Source organism: Serinus canaria, chromosome 2, assembly GCF_022539315.1.
Source record: "Serinus canaria isolate serCan28SL12 chromosome 2, serCan2020, whole genome shotgun sequence".
Classification (NCBI taxonomy): domain Eukaryota; kingdom Metazoa; phylum Chordata; class Aves; order Passeriformes; family Fringillidae; genus Serinus; species Serinus canaria.
This window is the reverse complement of record NC_066315.1, coordinates 24,627,967-24,643,501: the sequence shown is the minus strand read 5'-3', so window position 1 is coordinate 24,643,501 and position 15,535 is coordinate 24,627,967. Positions and strand designations below refer to the sequence as shown.

Here is a 15,535-nt window from a genome sequence, read left to right as displayed (position 1 = left end):
TATTTTTTTAATTTGTTCCTGTTTATCACTCCTGTGATTGGATATAACCTTCTTTCTCCAGTATTTTCCAAAATATATGCCAGATTCTAGAGACAAGTACTGTATTATATAATTTGATCTTTTGAGCTCCTCTTTGCACTTTAAAATTCTAGTAGAAAATAAAATACATGGGCTAAATCAGCTAAAAACACAGTTCACAAATCTATTTCTGTTCAACTCTGGAAGTTTTGAATAATGTGCTTTCAATAAGAATCTGTTGGGTGCAGTTAACATAATACACAAATTCTTAACCCCCTAATTTTTAAAGAATTTTTTGTTGTGTATAGTATCCTGTAGCAGGGCTGCATATAAAATATTTAGTTAAACACTGCATGAAAACAAATAGTGTACTGTAGTTACAAAGGACTACATTAACATGCAAAAAGGCTTCCAGTAAACATTATAAAGGCAAGAAGTACAAATGGAAATAAGAATCCTTGGAATGTAATGAAAGGTAGTATTATAAACTCCTCAGGACTTGCAAACTGGAACAAGAATTGCAGTTGCTCTGTTTATGTCTTACATAATGACTTGGTATACTAGTTGCTAGCCTTACAGAAGACTATACAATATTTTTCAATGCAAAAATACAAACAATATAAAAATATTTTTCTCACAAGAATGCTTAAAAAAAACAGGAAGGGAAAAAAAAAAAGACAGCCCTTTCTCCTTTTGTTTAGGTGGGCTGATCTTCAGAAACACCAAACACTTGCAAGCATTCAGTACCTATAAAGATCAAGCTCCAAGAACCTGTGCTCTAAAAGAAAGAGGCAAATGGATTAGGCTGTATTCCTTCTGCAGGAAATCAGCCTCCTAATGTGTCTGAACAACAAAATAAACCTTTGAAGTCCGAAAAATGCATGGGGAAGCAGTAATTGTTACTTTTGCATCCCTGAAAAATGAGGGGTATATACTCCGGAATTAAAAAGCTTTAGCTAAAAACTATTGTAGTTCTAGAAGCCAGCTATTCTCTTGCCAAAGTAAATGCAGTAAATATGGAATACAGAACAATTTCTGTAAAAATGTCTCATCACATTTCCCTTTCAATTAGTTGCAATATAGGCAGACCATTAAATTACAGGAGAAAGAAATACAGAGGAGTATTTCTAATCAATATCAAATCACTGGTGGCTGACTTAAACAAGCTGCTGTGTTCATATCACTTCATTTTAGGAATGTAAGGATAGGATTCTTAAGTGCACTGCACTAGCCAAAGATCCCCTGGTGAGTCAGTCTGTCTTGCAGGGCTGGGTCAGCGATGCGTGCTTTGGAGTGTCAGCCTCAAGATACACTTAAAAAAACCACAGAGATACCCACCCACACACAAGTGCAGCCAGAAAGGAAGCAGTGGGACAAGGCAGGCTTTTGTGGCACTTCTTTCCATATCCATGACCTTTCTTCTCAGGCAGGACATCTCACAAACATGTTTTAGATAAATGGACACTTCTTTCTCTGCAAAGGTGGCAAAGCACTGAACACTATTACAGTGCTGCTACTACATTAAATTGATGTTGACGGTTTTAGAGTGTATAACATTTCAACATGCAATACTTGGAAAGAAAATGGTAATTAATAAGCTGATAACAGTACAGATGTTTACAAAAATCAGACACTTCACCAGCATAAAAAATTATTGTTGGAAAGCTACCAGTATATTATATAGACTTCTTAGTCTAAACATTACCACCATAGCATGAGCTGGCTATCCAAGATTCTTATGGAACAGCAGCATCTGTAGGGCTTTTTATACTTACATATGGGAATGAGCAAAAAAATCACATTAATTTCAGAGAGGAAATAGGCCTACTCAAAATCAAAAAGTGTCACGAAACAGAACAGTACTTCTAGGCACAGGTAAGCGAAGGAGTTTGATTTCTGCTCTTAAATATCTTTGTAGTCAAATTAAAATTTAAATATATTCTGAAAGTCTCTGTGGAATGAGAAGAAAAAAAGTCCTTTATCTAGGATAATGAGCTGGCTGACTAAAACACCAGACTATTTTGCATCTTAATATCAGGCAGAATATTTATACTGAAGAGCCTCTTGCTATGTAAAGCTCTCCTTCAGGAGATGGATTAATGGAAATTTAGAGCTGTAACAAGAGTAAAGATGGATAGGGTGAAGTCTTCTACAGTTGTCTTTTTTCCCCAGCTTATAAAGAGTTCAATAAAGTCAATATGAGTTAGACAGATTATATTTCTTACTTCCAAATCTCAAAAGCATACAATTCTTATTACTTTTTTGCAAATATATTTGGCTTGCTAGAGGAAATGTTTATGAAATTTCATGAGAAATCAAAATTCTCTATGCAAAATGAAGGAAGGTTATTTTCCTGGATAATGGAAGACTTACTGCAATTTTCAAATAGCAAACATGACAGTTCACTACAAAGAGAAAATAAAGGTAAAAACTGATTTATTTGTTGAGATGGGGCTTTCATTGTGGAGTATGTAGTTCTAGTACAGGGACTACTCTTATATGAATCATTCAGAAAGCTGAGAGAGAGTAGCTCCCCAAAAGAAAATGCAGTATTTACATAGCACTGTGTCTTAAGCAGTTATATACGACATATACATACACCTACTTTCAAAATACATCATGATTGCCAAGAACTACATTTCACAATATTCTTCCATCCTCCACAGGGAGATTTGCTTTCACAACTCAGCAAAGACTGCCATAGCTTTTGAGCTATGCCACAGACATTAAATGACAGTCAAAAATCAGTAATGAGTATAGAAAGCATAATGCAGACAGTGGAAGTGAGACAGTGTTGAATGGTCAGACCTGACACAGGAAATTGGATGCAAGCCTCCAAACACAGGTCAGCCTGGAGCTGGGACCCCAACCAACCCCTCCAGACACTCCACTTACAACTCCACCAGCTGCAGGAACAGCTGCTGAACACTGGAAAAAACAAACTAGCCTTGTGTGGAGTAAGGATATAGGCTTAAAATAGGGTAAGTTGCCAGAAAACTGCAGTTGCAAGGGCTTTTGCTGTTATGTCCTCCAAGAGCACGCCCTATCCGTGTGCACTAGGCAAGCCTGCCAGGTGCCCTACTACTGGTGTCACAGAATCACAGAATTGTTAATATTGGAAGAGACCTCTGAAGATCGCCCAGTCCAACCCCGCACCAAAGCAAAGTCACCTGGGGCAGATCACACAGGAATGTGTCTAGGTGGGTTCTGAACGTCTCCAGACAGGGAGAGCCCATAACCTCCTTGTGCAGTCTGTTCCAGTGCTTTGCTGCCAACAGTGTAAAGTCGAAGGTCTACCTCGTGTTGAGGTAGAACTTCTTGTGTTTTAATTTATGGCCATTGCTCCTCATCCTGTCGCTGGGCACCACTGGAAATAGCCTGGCACCACCCTCTTGGCATCTGCCTTTGAAATATTTATCATCTCATTGATGAGATTCCCCTCAATCTTCTCCAGACTGAAGAGGCCCTCTTCCTGCAGTCTCTTCTTAGACTCCAGACCCATAATGATCTTTTGAGACTATGGACCCCCTCCAGTGTGATGGGGTAGGGTGTTCAAAAAGCTGCTCTTAGGAGGTTTCGCCACGATATTTTCCAAGAGCACCGCACATTCGTGTGCATCAGGCAAACCTGTGGGGTGTGGGATGTCGCCCTCCCCGGTCGGGTCTCCAAGGCAGGGCGCGGGACAAGGCTGAGCTGGGCAAGGCACCTCAGCCTACGCCTTGCCCCTTCACTCGGGGCACCACGGCTTCGTCCCACCACATCTGCACCGCGGGGCGGAGCAGCCGGGGGCCACAGCCGCTCTGCCCCCGCCCTGAGGGGAAGCTTGGCCCGTGGAGCTCGCTCCCTGCGGAGCCCGCACCGACCAGCTCCGCTCCCGGTACCCACCCCGCCATGGCGGCGGCAGGCTCCTCCCAGCATACCCGGCATTTCCCGGCCGCGCTGCCTGGAGACGGCGGCCGGGGCGGGGCGGGGAGGAGCGGGGCGGGAAGGGGAGGATGCTGCGGCCGCCGCGGGGCGAGGCGGTGGCAGCGGCGGCAGAAGTAGCGGTACTTGGAGGCATAGAGGATGCGGCGGCGGTGGTGTCGGCAGCAGCAGGCGGAGGAGCGGGGAGCGATGCGGTGCTGCGCGGCGGGGCCGTGGCCGCACAGCGCCCTCACCACGCTCCTGCTGACAGGTCGGTCACGGCGCGTCTCCCCGCCGCGAGCGGTGGCGGGCCCCGCCGGCAGCGGCCGGCCTGCGCCGCGGTGCTGCCTCTGCTCGGGCTTCGCGTCCCCTCCCGGCGGAACCGCCCCCCGCCTCGCCCTCTGGCTGTGGCTCGCTGCGCGCCCCCTTCCCGCTGCTCCGTGCCCCCCGTCAGTGCGGGGGCCGGGCTGTCCCAGCATCTCCCCATGCCGCGGCTCTCGGAGGACGCTCCACAGGCGGCGCGGGGATGGCGGCCTGCGCGCCCCCGCCCTGGGACCGCCACAGCCCCTCCCGGCACGGCGGGCGCGGCGGGGGCCCGGGCTGAGGGAGCGCGGGGGCGGCGGGTGAGGCCGGAGCGGGAGTGCCGGCGGGGCGCGGGAGCCAGGCCTGCCTCAGAGCCGCTGGATGGCGCGGGAGCCTCCGCTCCCGGCGACTGGGCCGGGCCCGCTGCGCTCCTCCGGTCCCTCGACCTGGTGCCTGACGCGAGAGAGGGCTGTTGTGTGTACGGGGGTGTCTTTTGTGTTGCCCTTCTTCTGCGGTATTTCCCATCTTGACCACTTAGTCCAACCGAGCCACAATTAGGAATTCAGAAAAAGTCTTGATCCTGGTCCCTAAACGCTAAATAATAGCTTTCATGCGGGTTTTTCACCTGGAGGTTCTTCACAGTGAAATACGTCTAACAGCTAATACTTAATAGCAGCCCAGCCACAGGACTGCCTTTGTGAGACTTGTTACACCAAGAGTAAGTTAACAGCAAGAAATCTGTTTGGGTTATTTTTGGGTTCTGAGAGGTCAGTGCTGTGTTATCTGCAAGCAGTCTGATCTGTATCCTCTTGAATAGTATCTAGGTACCCTCCTAGTACTTATTTTACTTATGACCATACTTGTCATAGGTTATTAGCAGCAGAATTGACATGAAGCACTGGATATATTAAAGATATGGCAAGAACTTAAGTGTGAAGTTGTTCATTGTGAGGATAAAACTTCATTTGTTATATGCAAGACAAGACTGCTTTTCCCTTATGTGGCAATTTCTCCTACCTCTTCCACCTTCCCCTCCATGACTGATTGTGGGATAGCAACCAAGCAAGAACTAGCATAATTGAGAATAAGCATTCAGTATCAGCTGAGATAATGTTTTTTACAAAGGTCAACTAAATTGCCTTATAGAAATTGAATTGTGAGCTTAATCCACAAGTCCTTTCCAGGCTACGTGGTAAGGGAAGAGGTCTTAAAGCTTTTTCATGATAGCTTTTCCACTTAAACCTTTCTAAGGTTGGTTCAGTGAGATTTCATTAGTTGAAACAGAATACATGGTTTGAAACTGATGTAAAAAAGGAGGCATGAACTTTAGTTCAGTTACATTATTTTAAGAGATATCTATATAAAATTTATTCTTCAGCAAGGGGGAGATTTATAATATGTTCTTGATCTGAATGAAGCTGTCCCAGGAGCTCACCCAAGCTCCCCTCCATACTCCCTAAGTAAAGAAGGTCCAGTCTTGTCTGCTGGCTCAAAGATGATTGCCCAGCATGAAAATCCATTCTTTTGAATCCTGTCAACTCTACAGTACTGCAGCATTACTTAACAAGGCAAGAGATATCTGACAGACAAAATGGCATGTGAGAAGTAACACAGGACTTGCAAATAGCTTTCTTTGAGTTCTCCTCAACTAATATGGATTCGTTTTTCCCATTTATGTTGTAGCACTTGATTTACAGAAGAAAGTTGACTTATGATTTTTGCATTTCTTAAAAATGTATGAAAAAAGGCTTTCTGGAGGAGGATCACTGCTGTCAGAAGTCAGCAGGGTTGTCTGCCTCTCACTTCTTCCTGTCTTCCTTGAGGCAAAACATTATTTCAACATCCAGGAATTTCACGAGAATGAAGAATTTAAAGGTTGTAAGAGTGATTTCAGTTGCTCCTAGGGGTCTAGTATAGTACTCAAATTGAAGGTATTGACTCCCAAATGCAAGCTGATGATACTCCACTGCTAGGAAAACATGGGATTTCATTGTCAGAAGTGATATATAGGATTAAGCATTTCTACTAGAAACTAGTTAGGTGTTCTTTGACTCTAGCTTTGTAGTAACAGACTTCCTAGAAGTTTGCTGAATTACACTAGTAGAGCTGTCTGTCATATTGGTTTGGCAGAGCAATGAGTTGCCCCCATATTGTGTATCTACAGAGAGAATGGTTGTCAAAACTTTTTTTAAGTGACTGTGGCCAGTGGTTTTGCCCTATATTTCTGCACTTAGAATTAGTTGTGAGTGCCTGTGTTGTCGCTGGAACCCCTGTTTCATCCCAGTAGAGCAATGGAGTTGTATTCTCCTTTCCCTATAAAGGGGTCAAAATGAGGAAGAAGCTCATTAGTTTTCACTTTGCATTAGTTCTCACTGTGGTTATGTGGTCACATTAATTTGTCATAAGGCTGCACTGCTGCCAGAAAGCATCCTCCAGCCCTTGCACAGCTAGAGGTTATTTGCTGCTTTCCCTGGTGACAAATAACTGGTACAGTGATACTGTGGATTGGGTCACCTGGCTCAAAACTAGTCGACCCACAGAAACTTCAGTTCACTGAAGCATATGTACTGCCCAGGACTGGTAAGGGATTGTTTCCACTGGTGTGTGCTAGGTGATGAAGAATGTGCTGGGAATGCCCCTTTTGAGCAGGGCTGCAGACATGCCCATTTAGAACAGCTGTGAAATCACTGGCTGGGGCAGGGATCCAGGAGGCTGAACCAGATCCCTGCACTTGCCCTGCTGTTGACAGCAGAAGTGCTGTTGGCAACACTCCTCTGCAAAGCCGCGCCCTGTGCAAGGAGGCAGAACATTTCACAGATGGTCTGGTGTTTTCAAGCTAACACCACAGCACACCTGCCCTTGTTCCTGTTGTGGGTGCAAGCATAAGGGCAGAGAAACAGGTTTCCTTCAGGGAGCCTAAGGGCAGAGAAGTAGGTTTCCTTCAGAGAGCCTCTGGATGTCTGCCTGCCCATGTAGATGCTGCCTGTACTACTAATCTGAGCCAGGTCAATACAATCTACTGTCAATAGGTACTTACTTAAGTAAGTAATTACAGGAGAGGGAAAAGTAGCTGTTCCATTAATATGCTTTTCATTACAGAAACACATTATTTATAGGCAGTACACGGAGACATCTTGGAGGTCCTAAAGCCAGACAATAAGAAGTCAGCTTTATAGCAGAAGATGTAACTGTTCAGTGTGTAGAGAGGCTTATTTTTGCTCCTTTATGTTTTTAGATTTGGTTGGAGGTTCATTAAAGTACTTCAGGAATTGCAGTCACAGAAGTAAAGCCCTTTCTTGAGAAGAAGGGTTATTTCCAATCAAAGAAAGAATTATTTAAAACCTAGACAAGAACCTACTGGTTTTTTTTCAGTATTTGAAGAGCTTTTGAATTCTTACTGAATAGGGAGTGATAAATTTACAGTAGTCACTAAGAGTGTAGACTGTCTTCCTTGGCAGACTTCTAGATGAAAGAAGAAAGTTGCTAGTTTTGATTACTTCCATAGGAATTTCAATCTGTGTCTAAATGTCGTACAATTGCAACACAAAAAGCCTTTTAAATGTAGGTTATTTTAGTGACAGTCCAAGCCATGAAAATGAGAAGTTAGAAAGAACAACCTATTGGGCAAACAGAAATTTTAGTGTATTGAAATCAATGACTTTTCTGAATTCCTTAGTCTTTCAGAACAATTGCCACCTCTGAAATCTGGAATGCAATTGCAGGGATACCCTGGTAGTTCATATCAAAAGATGATAGAAATGTAGGAGACATCCTGGAATAACAGGCCACCAGGGTGGCCTGGTCATACCCCCTTGGTTACACTCAGGATGGAACCACAGGAACTGACAGTGTTTTCCTCACCTTCATGGAAATGCTAACCTAATTTGGTTCTCTTGTCAGGCCTGCAGTAGGAGGGAGAATGGTGGTGGGTAAATGCTGCTGTTAATAAATCATGAGGGTTTTGTTCTCCAAGTAGTTAATTTGTAGCATTCCCATGAATGCAAGTGCTGAAGTGTAACAGTGAGACTGATAAATGCTTTATTTGGTTACTTTACTTGAATGATTTAGGAGAACTGTTCAGATGTTACAGTAATTAGTGGACAGCACAGGAACAGATGGAAAACCATTGCCTACTGAACAAAGATTAATAAGAATAGAGCCATGAAATATTTCTGGGGTTGATTTGAGCTTTTAAACAGTTTGAATGTAGAGGGACCTGAGCAGTCTGCAATGGAGAACTGATACAAATTAATTCCTGTTTCTTAGGTAGTAGCTGTTGAACATGGTTTGAACATATCCATTTTCAATGTGAATTTCTGCTGAGAGAATCCCTTCTAAGTAAATTTCTGTCATGCACTAGTTAGTAGGCAAGAGGACAGTGCATGGAAGTTGGAAGAGAAGGGAGAGTAGGTGGATGCTACAACTTCTGCCTACTTTAATGGATGATGTGACCAGCTGGGCAAGTATCCAGTGTGGACACCAGTGGATCCTCAGTAACTGCCTGGCTACAAGCTCTGATTTCAGCTGTGGGCTATGCACCTTGCAGGTGGTTCTCTCTTCACAGATGTTTCACTTCAACTAATGGTGTTGGTTTCTAACTGTTCTGCTGGGTGGTTCTCAGCAGTCCTTCAGAAAAATGTGCTATGAATCTGCACTTCCAGCTCAGAATTCAGAGGAAGGAGGACTGAGCAGATGGGATATGCAGTAGAGGAGTGCAAGGGTAGCTTTTTGCAGTGGGGTTGTGCTGTAAGAGAGTAAGGGGCAGTGTAAGCATGGCCAGAGGCCCTGCTCTGTGGTATCAAAGTAGCAAGCATGTGTTTATGTTTGGTCCCCGGAGAAGATGGGAGAGAGGGGAAGTGGCCGGGTTTGGTAGCTTGAGCTTTGTGCTGCTTTAATAGTAGGAGAGATGGGCTTGCGATCCTACTTCAAAGAAGGAATAAAAGGATAGGCAGAGGTACAAGATACTATTTGGAGGTCAGAGTGCAGTAAAGGAATGGGGAAGGTGAATTTGGTCCATGATACTTGTGTCCTTTTCTGATTGTTATGTGGTCAGAAATTGTTGTGGGTATCCACTCTGTTAAACATTCAGTTCTTGAATATTATGCAAATATACTTTTAAAAGGGGAAAAAAAAGTATAAATTAATATAATATGACTTATTTATAACCAACACAATTATAATTAAAGAATAATTTAAAGAAAACAAAATTGGAGAAAGGAAAAAAATGTGATATGCTTCACCTGGTCATGTTCAAGTCCCAGGCACAGGCTATGAATTGCTCCTATGGAAGGCAGTGATGGCTTCTCCAGCAACTGTGGCAACATGTGTAACAGACTGAAGAGCCTGACACTATTAACATTCTTTTCATCGTGAGTACAAGGCTGATTAAATTAATTCTAAACTATCTCTTTGATAAAATGCATAGTTTGAATCCCTGCATTCTGTAGTATAAGGTTTCTTTTGTCATCTTTTAATCATATTCAGATCTTCCCGGAGCCTTCCTTATGTTGACAGTTGCTTCTTCAAGGCTCTGCTAGACACAGCATTTGAACAGTGATCATATCTGTGTCAAGTACAAAAAAAAGTCTGCCTGTTCCTTCTTGATGTTGCTGTTTACATGTCAGCTGTTCTAGCCAGTGTTCTGGTGAAAGCTCTGTTCAACCTGACTTTCTAGGTTGTTACCCAAGCTGAGCATCTCTGAATTGTGTGCTCACAGCATGTGTTTGGCATGCTGATGCCTTTGTTCCTGCTGTGCAGTTACATTTTATTCCATTGAACTGCACATCACTGATCACCTTTTCACAGACAATGCAGACTGTTCTGTCATCTCTATTATTTGTCAGTGTGCTAGCCTTTGTTTTTACTTGCAAATTCAGTAAATCAGTATATTTTATACATACAAGTCATTCTTTGTCTCCCTCCCCATCTCCGTCTCTATCCTGCTTCTCTTCCCTCCACCCCAGTTACATTAGACTAATGCCAAAACTTTGTGAGACCCACTAGAAAGGTCGTATAACAAATTGACTTTTTAGCAGCCCTATTCTCTTGCTTTTCACATCTGTCATTTGAAATCAAATCAGTAGTGATGTATATGAAAACATCACACTATAAACTAGGATCTGAGAACAGGCATACTGGTTGCTTTTCCAGTTCCCCTGCGAAATGCAGCATAGCATAGAGAGGTAGACAGGTGACTTCTTCAATCCACACAGCCAAACCTAGCACAACTTGGAACCCAAATGTAAGACACTTATTAACCATTTATATAGAAAAACACAATGTGGAACTTGTCTTTATTTTTTTCTGTTTTTTAAATGCATTTAAATATGCTAAAATGATTTAGTATCTACTTTTTCAATTGAAGTGATAAGTGACAAGCTGTATAGCTAAGGGTAATGTCACTATTGCTGTCTTTATCAGGAAAAACTTGTGGGCTCACCAAAAGTGTCAAAAAAAAGGCATTAAATCCTTAATAAAGATTAAATAAGGACTGTGATAAGTGTAATAATTTTGACAACTCTAATACTATTCTCCATTTAATGATTCAGTTATCTAATCTTGTATTAATTATTTTGTCTGGTACTGGTGCTGGTTTGTAGCTGACAAGCCTCTGATTGCCCAGCTCATCCTGTTGGAATAATGGAGCAACTCTATTTGATTTTTTTAGGAATATCTTGAGTTTTCAAGAATTGCTAAAATTTACACAAAGTCCTATGCACTACTAAATTTTATTCCTAGGATGTTATACTTGCAATATATGCAGATCATTTCAGCAGGGTAAAAGTTGCTAGAAGTGTTATTGTGTTGGTATGGTAATTATTGCATTAATCAAATTATTAAATTTAATAAATAAGTCAAATTAAAAGTGCATTAAAATTTTGTTTTTTATTACACTTCATCCTCAATTCATTTTTAGATGTTTTATGTAAATTATTAATAATTGATATGTCTTACATGTGTAGATTGAGTATGGTGTGTCTTTATTACTGCTTAAGCCAGATCTGTTTGACCTCCTGAATTCTGTTTGAAGAATGACTTTTCACTAATTTAATAGCTGCCTGGTGTAACAGGTCAGAAGTTTCCACAGATGTTTAGGCTTCTTTCATGTACTGTGCATGTTTTCCAATAAGTGCTCATTTCTTCCTGCAGACTGGTGTATCTGTACACAAGTACTGCTCCTTGATGTTTCTGGTATTGCTGTTTTTACAAAGAAATTAAGATGCTAGTCCAAAACTATTTTTGATTCAGGGTTTGACATGAGTTCTCACTCCCAAACTATTTCAAAACAAAAATACCTACTCATTATGGCCACTTTCCCTTTCCTAGCATCTGACTGCAGTTCCTTCCCTCTGCAATTTCAGCTGGCATGTAACTGTACAGCTGGCATACCTATTATTCATCACAGAAGAGCAGGAACAAAAAGTGGGAAGTGAGGAGGGAGCTTTCTCAGGCACCTCTGCTGCTGTGAGATGGAATCTTTCTGTCAGCTCCACAGCTGCTTTCTGTCCCCAGTAATCATTTGCTCACTGCATTTAAAGTTTCCACCTTCAGCTGCATGTATCCAGCTGATTTCAGGCTGTGTTCTAGTTGTGTAGGATGTAAGCAGCCATTTTAATGGGTTCTTTTTTCAAAATTGATTATTGGTTATGCCTGCAAGGCAGTCAGCCCCATGTGTCTTTATATAAGCATCACTATAAAAGTAAAGCTTGCTTACTTTAATTTTCCTACTTTGACCAAAATATACCACTCCAGTGAAAGCTACTTTGTATATTTTTGCCTGCATGTGAGGTTTTGTTAGTGCAAAAATATTTATTAGAGATTGCTCTTCTTCATCTTTGTTATCCGTACAATTATGTCAGCAGAAGTGTCTGCAGAGGTTTAAGTATTTGGTGTAGACGTAGCTTTTTTGGAAAAATGGGTGTCAAAAAGATGATTGTCAGAAACATTATTATATATTTATATGCTCAAACCAAACACCTCTGATTTTTGACCTGTGATTCCTAAATTTTGACTAAAACCAAAACATGATGTAGAAGGTGTCTGATCCCATCTGATCAGATTGGTTGTGGCAGTCTGTTGATCTGACTAATTTTTTTTTTTTTTTGCATTTATTTTATTGTGAAAAGCTATTTTGCTAAGCTCTGCTGATGGCAATAATGGAACTGTTAACTGGACGACTAAGCGAGCCCACAGTTATGTTATCAGCAGAATAAAGGCTGTTCAGAAGAATGGTGAGTTTAGGTTGTAAATTTAAATACCCTGTTGGTTCAAGCAAACCTGCTTTTAATATTACTCTTGCTTTTCCAGTCATGTCCTTGTTTTAGGAGTAGGGTGCTTTTTTAAGGTAAGTAATTTGGACAACTTTACATTTCTTCATTCTTCAAATATTCACAGACCTGTGTGTTTTTGTTAGTCTTCCCTGACTTTTCCTGTAGCTTTGCTTGAAATAATGGCTGTGATTATACCTAATACTGCACATTTTCTTATCATGGCTGGTTGCTTGAAGATACCTTTGCAGTTTGCTTAATACAATAACTTCTCTGTAACAATTTAAAAAGTCTTCTCACACATGAATGTAAAAAGACTGTTTTACTGTCATTTATGCCAGTACACATCAAATACGGTAGCTAGTGCACACTGGCTGAGAAGAAGTTTTGCGCTGATTGCTCATCTCTAGGCAGGCAATCTGGATTGGCCTCCAGATCAAGTTATTTTTGGGATTGTTCATCATCTGCTAAATATCAGTGGGGAGAGAACCAGTTGAAATTTCTAGGAAAAAAAAAAAACACCCAAAAAAACTTCCAGGTGAATTATTTCCTGAGGATCATCAACATAGAGGCTGAAACCAACATGGTGAAACTTCTGAAATTTCTGGAGATGGGGGTTTTCTGTTTCTGGTAACAGGCCCTGGGCTGCAGGCTAATAAAATCCTGTCTGAATTCCTGCCTGTATTCAAGACCTATAAGGAGATCTAGGGATCTACAGAAAGTCCTCCAAGCAATCTGGAAACAAGAAAGAGAGAGGAAAGCAGTGCTGTCAAGGTAGCCGATTCTAGTAGGGATCTGATGTGTTCCTAAGTAATGAAGATTTTTAGTTTCCCATGATTAGGTTTACAGAAGCTTTTCACAGTCCCTGAGACTTTTGTCTACCACAGGGAATTTGCCCAGACAATTCACAGCTGGCAGTCTGCTGTATTAGATCAGTATCTATTTGTTAAGTATATTCAGTTTCATCCCTAGATCACCCAAGAGGATGATTACGTGTTCACCTCCAGTCTGTCTCATGAAAATCATGGGTTTTAAAAGCTCATGAAGAAAGTAGCATTTCACTTGTTTCATTATTGAAAAGCTAATGATAGCTGTAAAAGACTGAAGACTCATTATTTTCCTTCTGGTTTTAAATAAACTTCTTGGGGGGGGAAACAAGAAGGGCATCTCTGACAAGGAGGGCAAAAACTTCTGAGTTTTTAATCACCATACTTGTGTCATGATGTGTTTGTCATTACAAGATAAAACAGGTTTCTAGGATTTCTCCTTCTGAGAGATGTTTCTAGACTTCCACCAAGATAAATGTTTTATTTATTTATATCTGCATCAAATCCTTACTGGTTTACTTATTTCAGCAGCAGGGAATGTCTCATTGCTAGGAATGGGCAGGCATTTAGTGGTGGTAATAGGTTTCCTATAGCAGACAAAATAAGTGTTATATGGGTTTTTTTCAGTAACCGCTGATTCTATTATGCCTGTTTCTTCCTGAAAGAATTGCTTACTGAGAAAAAAATGCACATTTCTTTTTCACTCTACTTCCTGTTTGAAATGGATTTTCATTGTAGAGGAAAAGCATCAGAAATGGATAAATGAACTTTTCTAGCTATTTGATGCACCTTCAGCCAGCCACCATATTTTTGTCAGCTCTTCTGTTCTATTAATGTTACTTTTTCAGCTTTTCTTGAAAATATTTTAAAGCAAATTAGTTCATTTCCTTGTGCTATTTACGGCTTATTCACAGAATTGTGCACAGAGGTTTTTGGATAATAATTTACTAATTTTAAGTAAGTAAATCAACGATCTTACTGTACTTAAGTCTACATAGTGTAATTTTCATTAACTGTTTTATTAACCACAAAGAATAGTAATAATTTAAATTTCAGGATAATTTAAATTTTCTCACTAAGATAGAAAGGTGACTTTGTCACTTATTAGAAAGGTGCTCTGTTCAGTACTGTGTTAAAAGTGGTTTTCAAATATGGGGAAAAGCAAATGCTATGGAATGTGATCAGTTGTATATCCAGAGCTATACATTCTGCAACATTAAGCTTCAAGAGCAGGGAGTATGTAAATGTGGAGGTCTACAGTTACAGATGTCTGCATCTCCTCTCAGATGCCTCTGCAGTCCATGGAGATCTAGTCAGTGTAGTGTGGAATCTAGGACATGGTTCATCTCACTTTACAGGAGAAATCAAATAAATCAACCCCTAGAAGCATCTGTTTCTTCTACACTGACTATAAAAGGAGCCTGACTAACTTAGTGTTGGATGTTGTTTCTGTAGGCATCTAAAATTAGGTGAGAGAGATTCCACTCAGAGTACGTGGTGCGAGGGTTGGAATGCCTGTGATTAATGCCTAATTAATGGTGCCTTTTTAAGCAGATCTCAAGTAAGAAAGTTGGTATAATTATAAGGCTGGAGAAAATATACCAAGATTAAAAAATTACACCAGCATTGAAGAATTACAGGAGCTTTATCCACATTTCAAATGTGTCCTGCTTATTGATCCAAGGTTGAAATTATCACCTCTGGGATTTACAAGTTTATTCCTATCAGGTTGTTACAATGTCTCTGAAGTGTCTTTTGGAGTCTGTCTTCCCAGCGACAGTACCTCCAGGCTGTATGGCCTATAATTTGCTTTTGGAGATATGATTCTTCATGAAGTTTCTTCCAGCTTGTGAAGCAAGGCTGGTAGCTGAGTGTGGTTGTCTGTGGCTTACCATCTATATCTCCTACTTTTGTAATCTTCATTTCACTGACAAAATCTATTAGCAGTGATCAATTCTTTCAGGGCATTAAATTAAAATTCAGTAGTAATAAAAGTAGTAATACAAGCTGCAATCATTAAGACACCTTGAGAAACACCTATTAAATCAGTATTCTCTGTTTATATTTAGATTTTGAAACTTGTTGATAAAGTGGCCTAATTTATTGTAATGATTTCTTCATTCTTCTAATTCATTAAAATGTGTATGTAGTTCTTCATCAAATGTTTTATACTTAAACAAGCTATGCCCTTGTCAGCAAATTTTGTACTAAATAAAA

The 15,535-nt window shown here is 41.0% G+C and overlaps 1 protein-coding gene across 5 annotated transcripts in view; it reads left to right on the top strand.

The window, feature by feature from the left end:
- The first annotated feature begins 3,998 nt into the window (after positions 1 to 3,998).
- SGCE (sarcoglycan epsilon) overlaps positions 3,999 to 15,535 on the top strand; it is a 32,290-nt gene continuing 20,753 nt past the window's right edge. For 2 of the 5 annotated variants that reach the window (XM_050971498.1, XM_050971497.1), the window contains exon 1: positions 4,000 to 4,192. In XM_050971498.1, coding sequence (XP_050827455.1) covers positions 4,084 to 4,192 — 109 coding nt within the window. In that variant the 5' untranslated portion in view covers positions 4,000 to 4,083. Of the gene's footprint in view, positions 4,193 to 12,350; positions 12,456 to 15,535 lie in introns of all 5 variants that reach the window. The other 3 variants (XM_030234251.2, XM_050971496.1, XM_050971495.1) reach the window with 3 other exon arrangements.